Below are 13240 nucleotides of genomic sequence, written 5' to 3' on the forward strand. Positions count from 1 at the left end.
CTACTTCCGGGCTACACTCCCAGATCTATTTTATATTTTTATTTGGAAATAGGGTCTCACTAAGTTGCCGAGAGCCTCACTGAGTAGCTGAGGCTGGCTTCGAACCTGCGCAATCCTCCTGTCTCTGCCTCCCAAGCGCGGGGATTACAAGCGTGGGCCACCACGCCCGGCCAAAAAAGGAATCGATTTTATTTCAACATTTATATGTTGACTATACAAAATATAAGAATTTAAAGAGGGCTAAATCAACCATAATTCTAAGTAGCTCTCTACTTAGACTATTACATCTACAAAACGAATCCCTTGTCTATTACTCTATCAACATCTATATTATTCATTTTAATGGAACTATATTAGATTCTCATGACCATCATTCTGATTTTGGAGAAATTCAAGCATAATTATTACTGAAGCTTTTTTTTTTTTTTGCAGTACTAGGGATGGAACCACCCAGGGGTATTCTACCTCTGAGTGACACCCCCAGCCCTAATTTTCATTATTTATTTTTGAAACAAGGCCTCGCTGAGTTGCGAAGAGCCACACTAAGTAGCTGAAGCTGTCCACGAACCGCCATCCTCCAGTCTCCGCCTGGGAATGCTGGGATTACAAGCGTGCTCCACCACACCCAGCTGGAGCTTTCTTTTTCCCTTAGATTTTTTTAGTAGTGTTATTTTAAAATCTACCTTTGACACTTCAAGAGGAAAATAAGAGTATGCTTTCTGGCCAGGAATGATGGCGCACGCTTGTAATCCCAGTACTTGGGAAGCTGAGACCGGAGGATCGCAGGTTCGCAGCCAGCCTCAGCCATTTAGTGAGGACCCTCAGCAACTTAACAAGACCCTGTTTGTAAATATAAAAATAGGGCTGGGGGTATAGCTCCGAGGTAGAATGCCCTTAGGTTCAATCCCCAATACCACATATATTTATTCAGGATGCCTTCATGTGGTATTTTCCCAATGTCCTGTAGCTATTTGCTAGATAACAGTGTCCAGAGGAGAGGGCACCATGGTGCATTCAGCGGCCTGTTGAAATCCTTGGTGCCGGGGCCTCGAGCTCCATTGCGCAGAGCTGCACCCTCCTGACATGTCTGCTCAAGGAGCAGATGAACAGCAGAAACAGATGAGAGACTTAACAAAAGTCACGTCGTTCCCTAGAGTGAATTCTGAAAGCCATATCTGGGAGGATGACAACATCACTAAATTTGCTCGTCCAAATCAATTCTCCTTTCTTTTCTTAAGTAGACACGGCCTTGCTGTTGCTTTCTGTGGAAAGATGAGAAAACTAAATGTAAACAAACACCCCAACTGTGTCACTAGGATGCGACTCTCACTGCTCCTCCTTAAATGCAAAATAATAATGATGATAATGATGATACTAATAATGATGGAAAAATTGGCTATCTTATTTTTTTTCCTGTTCTGGAGATGGAACCTGGGGGCATTCTACCTCTGAGCTACACCCCCTGCCCTATTGTTTATTCTTTATTTTGAAACCGGGTCTCACTGAGTTGCAGAGGGCCTCACTAAGTAGCTGAGGTTGTCCGCGAACCGTGACCCTCCGGTCTTGGCCTCCCGAATGCTGGGATGACAAGCGTGCGCCACTACGCCTGGCTGAAGATTGGCTCTCTTGAGAAAATAAAATTGGCTGAGACTGCCATAGCAAGAGAGGTACCATAATGGCCCATTTGTACCCAGACACACACCTGGAGAAACTGCGATGTAGCAGTGTACTGACATTTCCAAAGCAAAAGCTCTGGAGATAACGCAGAGGGAACCCCATCAGCTCAGGAGATAATTTTGTCTGAAGACCCATCCCTGCAGTTCCCTGCTGCTTTGAAGATCTGGGCAGTTTCCAAAACAAATCCTACTCTTACTTGGGTGAAAATGAGGTTCAGCAGTAAACTTAGCTATTATAGGAATAATAAAAAGCCAGTGATTTGTAATCTCCTGACCTTAATTTCTACCAGCACCTGTCTTTTGCATGTGCAATACAGTCCTGTGACCAGTGCCGAGCAGAAAGTCATGACAGAATGCTAAAGGAGTCCAGCGTGGTTTTATTTTATTCCCAAAATATCTCTGCCATACACCGTATTTCGTTATCACAGGCTGGAATCAACACTGTAGGTGTCGAAAAGAAATCTGGATTCTCATTTGCTAGCATGCAAATGAAGGCATTTTCTCTTTCTTGGTTTTGCAGGGTTTTGCCTTACCAAACCCTACATAATTTGGGTTCATCTAGTGTAGAGGTCAAATAGCAAAATTTTAAGCCTAATACATAGAGTATACTGGAAATGTCTTAGTTGATAAATGTAATTTAGTCAGAGAGAGATGAGCTGAATGGCTTATTACCACTGAGATCTTAACAAAAACACTGCGCACCTGTAGGAAGGTTTAAAGATTTCTCAAGTTTATTCTTTTGAAAACCTTCCTATTCTAGCTCTCCAAGGAATTCCCAGGGCAGCCAATCCTCCCTGGGACTAAGGGATGATAACTAATACTCAGTAGAGCTTTATTGTTCACAAGCCATAGATGCAGACACACACTCAAGACCACCACCCACATGTTTTATTTTGGTTTCTGGGGGAAAAAAACTTCTAGGAACTGTAAGAGATTAATTATTATCCCATAATTTCCAAACTAAAATATGAGGCTCTGAAAACTTAGATTGAAATCCCTTCTTTCACGTTCAGGGTTCTCAGCCCATCATAAACATCAGCCGCATCGCTCAATTGTGGGTCTCTTACTGGACCTTCTCGTCCACTAGTTTGAGTAGGTAAGTGTTTCTCACTTAATGACTAGAGAAGGGAATTTCATAGATTCCTGAAATCCACTGGAATCTCATTGAAATTGTACTGACATCAGGATTTTTTCTTGGTTCTGGGGATTGAACCCAGGGGACATTCTACTGCCAAGCTACACCCCCCCCCCAGGCCTATTTTATCTTATTTTGAAACAGGGCCTAAACTGCTGAGGCTGGCTTCGAACCTGCAATCCACCCATCTCAGCCTCCCAAGTATTGGGATTACAAGTGTGCACCACCATGCCAGGCTGAGACAAGGATTTAAATACAAGAACTATGATTCCATAAACTCATAAACATTCTACGTTTCCTTCAGTTTGTCTAAGTTTTTCAATATATTTTAACAAATGTTTCAATCAAATATGTTTGAGACTTCTTTTCAAGCACCTTCTACTTCTTGTTGCTACTGTGAAACCAGAGTTCAGTTTCAAATATCATGTTCTAATTAGATGTTAGAGTTAACACCTTGGTGGATAGTTACATCTCAGTAGCAAACGTGCTGATTTTCCTAAACTTACCTATTCTATTTGATAGAGTTGCTTCTCATTTCTTTGGATTGCTTTAGGTTATTCACATGTAAAAACACAATGTGCAAGAAAAACAAATCTTTGGTCAATTTGCATTCAAATTTTCATGAGTTTGCTCTTTGTGTTTCCTCATTCCATTGGCTATTAACTCTAATACAAAGCTTCCTTTAGTTCTAATATCAGTGTAAAAGATTCTGTAATTCAACACTAAGAATAATGTTCAGTATTGATTTAGTATATACCTTTTATTGGGTTATAATCATTTTTCTACAAATATTGATTCATTTTAAAATTTGGTTATGCAATCTTTCAACATCTGTTTGCGGCCAGTATTCAGTCAAGAGACAGACCACACTGACCACACTCTGGCCCACTTTCTCCCTAGCTTCTGCATATTAGGGAGAACATCCAATTTTTTACTTTTTGTGACTGACTGATCTCACTTAGCATAATGTCCTCCAGTTCCATCTTCATAACTATCTTAACATAGTACTTGAACATATTCTGCTATTGTTAGATGTTTCGATTCTGCTCATTCCGAACACAAATTGCAAAACTTACCAAGTTACATACAACCAAAGAATATTTGGGAAGTACAAATTTATAGATACCAGAATTTGGGGGATCTCGTTTTCCTCTACAATTTGCCAGATGAGCACCAAAATGTCCCAGGGCTGACTGTGCCCCTCAGCCGCTGCAGCAATGGAAACAGAAGCCCATTTCTGCTTGTGGTTTTCCAGAATCAGGACCCATGAGTGGACTGAAGGAAAAACCAATCCAGTAGCCCAGACACAAAACATAATCAGATTTGTGTCTGGAAAAAGAGAGCTCCAAAATTGTGCAACCACTGACAGAAAGAAGATGGCGTAGAGCAAGAGGAAGACGACCACGGCCTGCAAGGCCTTCACATGGGCCGCGGTGCTGGCGTCTCTGCGTCCTGGGGCGCTGCGCTGCATGGTCCTCAGGTGCCTCCACAGGGAGGAGATGCGCAGGAGAAAAGCGGTCAGGACACAGTGAAGGGGACGAATGTGAATACAGTGTTGAGGGCCAAAAGATGGTTGACCAGCCGTACAGAGTTGCTCACCCCAGGAATGACAGATGTGTTTCCTTTAGAGATATCAACCCAGACGTCCAGCTGTGCATTCGTAAGTACAATGTTGGAAAACAAACGGACCAGAGACAGCAGCAGTGTTGCTGAAACCACTTTTTTAACTCTCCATCTTAGGTAGAGAAAAATGGAGTTAGAGATATTGGCGATCTTGAGAAAATAAAAGAGGCTGAGGCTTGTGGCAAACCAGAGGCTAGACTGATTGGCCACCAGTTCTGGTAACATGAACAGTTCTTACCAGTGCCCCAGTTATCTGTAAATCTGGGGATGTGTCAGATATCAAGATATATATAAATACTGACCGGAGGTGACCAATCCTGGAGATGGCCAGAGCAGTGAGGATTCGATCCACTGAAGATAGCTTCCTTCTCTTCACCGAGTCCATGCAGTTCACCAGAGCGATGAATCCATTCCCTAAATTTCCCATTATGAATTCTACACTTAAAAGGATTATAAATATGCTCTGTAGAACACCACCCATTGTCACTAAGAGAATACCATCCAACTTCAGATCACTACTGGAGATTTCTTAATATATTGATTTCAATGCTATGTGCTAATCACTCTTGACTATACGTCACAAACTCACTTTTAAGAAGTCCCATATAAGCCAGGTGTGGTGGTACATGCTTGTAATCCCAATACTTGGGAGGCTGAGACAGGAGGATCACAGGTTCTCAGCTAGCCTCAGCTACTTAGTGAGGCCCTTCACAACTTAGTGAGACACTGTTTCAAAATAAAACAGGTTGGAGATGTAGCACGGAGGCAGAATGCCCCTGGCTTCAATTCCCAGTATAAAAAAAAAAAATCCCATATACAATAAATAGGCAAACATCGAGGTTTGTCAACAACTGAGTTTAGGAATTTCTTCATGAAATCCTGTGTTCCCAAACTGCCCCCCTGAGCTTCCTCTAGGCCTTGTGTCTATTCATATGTCAGATAATTCCATAGCCCACATCTGACAGAGACACTTGTAGTGGCCAATACACTGAGCATATCTATGATGTGACTCACAGGAAAAGAGGTGAACAAAGCCCTGCTGAGATAGCCCAAGGCCATCTGCTTTCTGGCAGAGGGGGACCCTATGTCAGAACCAAAAGGGCACAAGCAGGACATTAAAACAAGCATAAGTTCTTTTTAAGCCCAAGTCACACATTCATAAAGCCAATCCCTGTTGCAGGGCACCAGGTGGCTCAAGGGGCGGATGGTGTTGGACACAAATGTGTGTCCTCAGATATGCTGATGATCCTCCACTCTCTTGATCAATATTTCCTGTGATCCAGATCATCCTTCTATATTGCACTATAATGGAATACCATGCTTTGTGCAAGAGATATGACTTTGTAAACAGCCAGCAAGAAGTCAGTGATGTGATGGATAAAAGCAGAGATGTCAGTTCCACTTAGGGTAAACCCAGGCCAATGGATTGTAGAAGACAGAAGAAAATTGAGAAGATTGACCATCTCTCCTCCTCTATTCAATGGACATGTGTCAAATTTAGCTCCCCCTTCCACTCTCTTGGAAAAGTCCTGGGGGTCAGGTGCCCACATGTGCAGAGCACCATGATTCTTTCCCCCTTTACTGTGAAGAAAAGTAAAGTAGAATTATAAATTGCCAGGGTCCAGCCCTAGCAAGAGTCGGGGGTCCGCGAGTGGTGGGTGAGGAGTCGGCGGAGTACAGCGGAAAAACAGCACACAAACTCAATGGAGGGTGAAGCTGCTCTCTTTACTTTCGGTTTAGGCAAGCATTTTATACTTTTTTGGCTACATTCTACTCTTACAAATTTTTCTCAGAATTAATACAGCGGTAAATATACAAAGAACTAATACATCAAGGCAAGGTGGCAGACGGCCAGTTTCTTTTTTAAGGGAACATTTCCTCTTACAAGCAACCAAAGAAAAGATCAGAAGTTTATTATTAACTACTAATGCAATATCATGACAATATTCTATAATAAGCATTAAGTTGTCTGATGTACATTGGTTTTTAGTTAATAGGCACTACTGAGGAGAGAAACGTTTTATACTTTCCCATGTCCCAAGGCTGTGCCTGGGTAGCCATCTATTCTGCTGCTCCTCGTACCCAGTGTACGACCAAGGGGGTAGGGTTACTGGGGGGTCAGGAGGCACTCTACCATGGCCTACCTCTGATAACAGGCTGGCCTCCCAGAACTCATGACGGTGGGAACAACTTGTCTTGGCTCTGTTTTAGGTTTTTTGTTAATATCTGCTTGGGAAATATCTGGGGAAGATCAGTTGCCTTTAAGGCTTGTTTTGATTGTAATTGTCCAAGTCTTTATATAATTTGTTAGCTCGGTCATTAATAACCTAAGTTTCAAGTACCTTTTTGGTAACAAGGCCAATTTCAAAAAATCCCAAGAAACCCATGCCTAATACTATTCTCCAGAAGGAGTTGCCGCGTGCCCGTTCCTGGGAATGTTTTTAGCATGCCTGCTAAAATGAGCCTTGATCAATTTTAGACTGGGAAGAAGGCGCAGCAATAAAACACTGGCCAGTGTCTTCCATCTTCTCTTGGTTCAGTTTTCATGTGTCCTCCTGATTTCTACTCAGAATCTGGCCCTCATTCAAATAGGAATCTCTGACATTGCATCTGGTTTTAGAAAACTCAGGCTAAGGTATTCATTAAATTATATAATTTTTATTTGTTCAATTTTCTGTGAGTATACAATATGGCAAAAATGTTTATTTAGGAAGGTTACTATAAAAATGTCAAAATAATATTTTAGAAAGGAAGCTGGTTGGGTTGGAGTTATAGGTCAGTGGTAGAGCCCTTGTCTATCATGTGGGAGGCCCTGGGTTTGACCCCCAACAGAAATAAAGGTAAGGAAGGAAGGAAGGGAGGGAAGGAAGGAAGGGAGGGAAGGAAGGAAGGAAGGAAAGGAAGACAAGGCAGGCTGACTACTAAGTGGTGTAAAAATCAAATGACATTTTTATGTGTAATAAGAACATCACTATCACATGCCACTCACGGTATAAAATATACATGCAAATATACTAGAATCATTTATGTGTTTGTGTGTGTGTAAGCTCGCACATGTGTGTTAGGGACTGAACCCAGGGTATTCTGTCTGAGCTACATCCCTGGCCCTTTTACATATACATATACATATATATATATATATATATATATATATATATATATATATATATATATGGTTTCGCTAAATTGCTGAGGCTGGCCTCAAACCTGAAATCCTCCTGTCTCAGCCTCCCAAGTACTGGGATTACAGGTATGTGCCACCACACCCAGCTTATGTGCTTTTAAAACCTCTGAACCATTACATGAGTCATCTAATTTTGTCTCCATGCTCCTACTTAAGAATCTCATATACTAAATCTACTCTAAATATTTGTTACTATTCAACATTATTATGTTCATGTTTTAGAACAGTTCTGATTATTAAACATTAAATAAGAATTCTTGAAAAAATAAAATCTACCTCAAACATACATCTTTGATATGTGATTTAGAATGTTCTTGCCATCCAAAAAATTGGCAGTTCTAATATTGAAATCTGCACACATTTTGATGCATATATTAGTATAAAATACAATGGAAAATAACAATTCCTGAGATAACCTGACAGTTCTACATAATGTATAAAGCCTAAAAACTTCAAATAAGGATCAAATCGAATGTGTATAAAACACACAGCTTCATAATTCTGAAATTGTTCCTTTCACAATTTACATAATTACATTATTTGCAAAAGGTAGTATTTTGTGGACATTCATGTTTTTCATACACACATACAAACCACAAACTAATACATCTTTTATTTTATTTTATTGTGGTGGAACCCAGAGGTTTTCTATCTCCAGGATATATATTATACTTTATTTGGAAGCAATATTTGCTGACTCACTAAGTAGCTGAGGCTGGTTTCAAACCTGTGCGATCCTCCTGTCTCAGCCTCCCAAGCACTGGAATTAAAGTGTGTGCCACCACACCCAGCAGCAATATATATCTTTTATTTTAAAAGCATAGGTAAGCCGGGCATGGTGGTGCATGCTTGTAATCCGTGTTTGGGAGGCTGAGACAGGAGGATCGCACAGGTTCAAAGCCAGCCTCAGCTTAGTGAGGCTCTCAGCAACTTAGTGAGACCCTGTTTCCAAATAAAATAGAAAATAGGTCTGGGAGTATAGCCCGGAGGTAGAAACCTCTGGATTCCACCCCCAGTACCACTAAAAAATAAAAAATAAATAAAAAATAAAAGCATAGGTAAAAGACTAAGAATATCCTTAGAAATTACTCCAATACGCCGGGCGTGGTGGCGCACGCTTGTAATCCCAGCATTTGGGAGGCTGAGACCAGAGGATGGCAGTTCGCAGACAGCCTCAGCTACTTAGTGAGGTCCTCTGCAACTCAGTGAGACCTGGTTTCAAATAAAGAATAAAAAATAGGGCAGGGGCTGTAGCTCGGAGGTCGAATGCCCCTGGGTTCCATCCCCAGACCCCCCCCCAAAAAAAAAGAAAGAAATTACTCCAATACCTACACTATGAAAAAAAGTGGCAAGAATTATAAAATGTGGCAGACTCCATCAGTTTGAAACTGGCTAGAAGTTGCTCCGTATGAGTGCCATCCATCTGTGAACTTGAAGGTCTCCGTTCCCTCAGCCAGCACCTGGCCACCGTGGCACAGATGGGAAGGCCTGCTTCAGCTTCTTGTTTCCCCAGATCAGGACACATGAGTGGCCTGAAGGATAGAGGATGCCAGCAGCCTGGCAAAGCAAGTTTATCTGCTTATTCAGCAGAACGTGAAAACTCCAACTCGATAAGATCAAGGACACAGAGTACACAGTAAATAACAAGAGAAAGGAGATCACAGTTTGCAGCGCCTTCACGTGGACCTTGAGGCTGGGATCTTGGGATCTTCTGCCATGAAGCTGCATCCTCCTGAGGTGTCTGCACAGGGAGTGGATGAGCAGCAGAACACAGACCAGGGATATAAGAAAGGGTATGATGTTCACTACAGTGAAAACAGTCAGATTCAAAAGGTTTACAGTGTTCCGCAACTTGATTTTCCAGGTCGCGTTTCCTGCATATTGATTTACTTGTGTTGTCTCAGTTACAGTTGCTACTGCTATATTTAAAAACAAAAGCACCATCGCCCCCAACAGTACCACTAGAGTGACACGCTTCTCTCTTCTCTTTAAGCGAAGAAAAATAAGGTTAGAGAAGTTAGCTATCTTGAGCAAATAAAATATGCTGAGGCTAGTAGCAAGCCAAGTGCTGAAATGGTGGGTTACCGCCCAGACAATATTAATAGTAAATTTCACTTGTCTTCTACTCATATCTATATTAAACATAGATGCATACCAATTTGTGACTACCACCCACAGCAAGCCAATTCTGGAGATGGCCAGAGCAGTGAGAATCCGATCAGCTGAGGAGAGCTTCTGTCTGTTGACCCAGTCAATGCCCTTTACCAGCGCTATGAAGACATTAGCAAAAGTTCCAATGACAGATTCCATGATGATTAGGACAGAAACAATGTTTTCTAGTAAAGTAACCATATTGGAACAAATGAACAAACAAAAAGAGAGGCCTAGGTTAGCTGATGGTGGTTCCTTTAATACACTGACCTTACATTCTATGTGCACTTGATTTCTGAATGTGCAGAGACGTTTTTCTTTTAAATCCTGTGACCAGCGTAAAGCAAGAAAGCTCCACAGTGGTGTTAGGAGAAGTTAATCATATGTTTATGGAAAGCAGTGTATTCCCGTAACTGCTCATATACTTTATGCCCCTGTCATTGGCTGGTATATTTCACAGCAGGTGTTGGAAAGCTTCCTCTCGTTTGCTAGTAGGCAAATAAAGACCTATTCCGTTCCATTGTTTTGCAATGTTTTCCTTGCTTAACCTCTCCATAATTTGTGTTCAACTTTGGATTATTTTTTGTTAGTAAAATCTCGAGATGTAAAACAAACAGCAAGTATCTAAATGTTTAATGAAGCCTAGAATCATAACCACAAAAACAAAAAAAATTTTTTTTTGTTTTTGTTTGTATTGCAGTGCTGAGAGTGGAACCCAGGGGCATACTACCTCCAAGTTACACTCCCAGCTGTATTTTGTATTCTTTATTTTGAAACAGGGCCTCACTAAGTTGGAAAGGGCCTCACATTAAGCAGCTGAGGCTGTCTGCGAACCATCACCCTCCATCTCAGCCTCCCAAATGCTGGGATTACAAGTGTGCAGCACCACACCCAGCTTCCACTATGTATTTTTAATACTGATTTATAGAAAGAAAGTTTTTCCCATCAAAAGCATCCTAGTTTGGAGTAGGGGGGAATCCCAAGAAAGCCAATACTTCTTCAAACCTAATTACTGATAAACAATACCTGTGTACAACTTTACTGCTTACAAACTCATAAGTACATAGTTGCATGTACAAGTGTGCACATACATGCACACGCACGCACACACCCCTCGCAGATGGAAGGCATTGTCCTCTAGTCTCCAAATTGGAAAACAAGTTTCAAGGAGGTCAAGTGGCTGTAAAAAGCCCTTTATTCCTCAGGATTTTCAGGGTTTTTGTTTTGTTTTGTTTTTGGTGGTACTGGGGTTCCTGGAAGCCCTTCTACCTCCGGGCTACATTCCCAGACCTATTTTTACATTTTTATTTGGAAACAGGGTCTCCTAAGCCAGTGCGCGCGGCTGGCTTCGAACCTGCACGATCCTCCTGTCTCTGCCTCCCAAGCACGGGGATTACAAGCGTGCGCCACCACGCCCGGCTTCAGTTTGTTTTTAATATTTTTCAAATATGCCTCTCATAGGTAGGACTTCGGTAAAATTATTCCATTGTGTACTTTTAATATTTAAATATCAATTGATTAAAATAATTGGCAATTTTCTAAGTATTTCTTGGTCACATGTGTTTTCCACTGCAGAGTCTAGACTTCCCCATATATATTCAATTTTATTCTTGTCTGTGTGTGCTCACGTGCGTGTGTGTGTGTGTGTGTGTGTGTGTGTGTGTGTGTGTGTGTGTGTTTATCACATTGGGGACTGAACCCAGGGGCATTCTGCTTTCAAGCTACACCTTCAGCTTTATTTTTACATTTTTTAAATTTTGAAACAGGGTCTCACTAAAATTGCTGAGGCGGGCTGCAAACCTGCAGTCCTCCTGTCCCAGCCTCCCAAGTACTGAAATTAGAGAAGTGTGCTCCACCATAATTATGATTATACTGGAGCAGAGAGTAACTGTAAAACAGACCTTGGGCTTTTATTTAAGGCTCTTATTTTATTTAAGGTTATCTCACATATATTTTAGCCCTGTATTTCTTGCACTGACTTGGCTCCTTTACTACCTGAATGTTACAACTTCCCATATTTTGCTGATATATGGGTGGGTGTGTGGGTGGGTATGGGTGTGTGGGTGGGTGTGTGTGTTACTGGAAATGAAACCTAGGAGCATTCTACCTCTGAACTATACCCCCAGCCCTATTTTTTATTCATTATTTGGAAACAGGATCACACTGAGTTACAAAGGGCCTAAGTAGTAGCTGAGTCTGTCCACGAACCATGATCCTCCTGTCTCAGCCCCTCAAATTCTTGGACTACAAGCGTGCGCCACCACGCCTAGCTTGAAGATTATTTTTAGTAAATGTATTTAAGGAGAATATTTTTATCATGTATTTGCATTCCTGAAGTCATATTGTTATCATTCATCTTATTGAATATTTATCATTTGTATTTAACTCATTTAACTAGAGAATAAGTAAGGTTCAAAATTCAAGGTGAGTTGGTTTTTAAGTAATTGACTTAGCTTTATTTTATTATGCTGAAGACTTACTGTCTTTCATATAGAAAATTGAAATGCTTTTGTTACTTAATACACTTACCACATTTACAAATAATCCAGATGTATTTTATAAGAATGCATACCTATACTAGTTAAGGATGAGAAAGAGAAATCAAAATCACCAATTGTGTTATTCCATTAGTAATTTCATTACTAATTCTACTTGGCTGATTTGTTTTGGGAATGAATTGGAGATTCACCAGTATTCCATTGTTTTTATTTTAATTGTGTTCCATTTATTTTTGGCGCTATGAGTCTTACATCCAACATTACTTTATCATCCTGCTCAATATTTTGACTAGTCTAGAAATCTTTATAAATAATACTTTCTCATATGCTTTTTATTTTTCTATACCAGTTTTATTATAAAGTTTTGGGAATCTGTTATTTCAGTCTCAGGAATGCCACGGTCATGCCTACTGGCCAGGAAATCCATATTGTCATAAGGAGGACTGTCAGAAGTTGCCTGCCCCTAGACTAAGCTTCATCATGTGCGCCTGGCTCCTCAGACACTGTCACCACCAACATTAAAATCCCACTGAAAGGTAGGCTTTGGCGCATCCAAGGAAGATGGTAGTGCAGCAACAGCACAGATTCTGGATTGCCCTAAACTCCAACAGAGATTGACAGGGAACCCAGACGACAAGACAAAGTGCCTTTAAGAGAACTTGGTAATGAGGCATACAAGTACTGGGCTATATTTGCTAAATTGGAACTGTTTTTCCAAAATTCCTTTCCTTGTATTGTTTTAGGTCAGAGTTGACCATGAGAAAAAAAAACTGCAAGATTTAGAAGGCAGAGGTGAAGCTGCACACACTGTACTCTGAAGTCAGTTTAAGGAGCCTGGGCTGCTATGGCTTGGACGTGCGAGTCTGCCGGCTGCTCTGCTGGCTGGAGCGAATCAAGCACGTGATTCATCCAGCTCCCACTGGACTGCCTCCTTCAACTTCTTCCTGGTCTGGTAACCTGTGCAGTTCTGGGA

General features: G+C 41.2%; 1 protein-coding gene across 1 annotated transcript; it reads right to left on the reverse strand.

Annotated features, from left to right (window-relative positions):
* Nucleotides 1–9067: 9067 nt before the first annotated feature.
* On the reverse strand, nucleotides 9068–9970 carry LOC308269669 (putative taste receptor type 2 member 33; the record flags this gene model as incomplete). The annotated part of the gene is made up of 1 exon (XM_080705033.1): nucleotides 9068–9970. The coding sequence occupies one exon, from the start codon at nucleotides 9968–9970 to the stop codon at nucleotides 9068–9070; it is 903 nt and encodes a 300-aa protein (XP_080561159.1).
* Nucleotides 9971–13240: the final 3270 nt, after the last annotated feature.

Source organism: Muscardinus avellanarius (assembly GCF_963383645.1).
Source record: "Muscardinus avellanarius genome assembly, chromosome: 11".
Taxonomy (NCBI): domain Eukaryota; kingdom Metazoa; phylum Chordata; class Mammalia; order Rodentia; family Gliridae; genus Muscardinus; species Muscardinus avellanarius.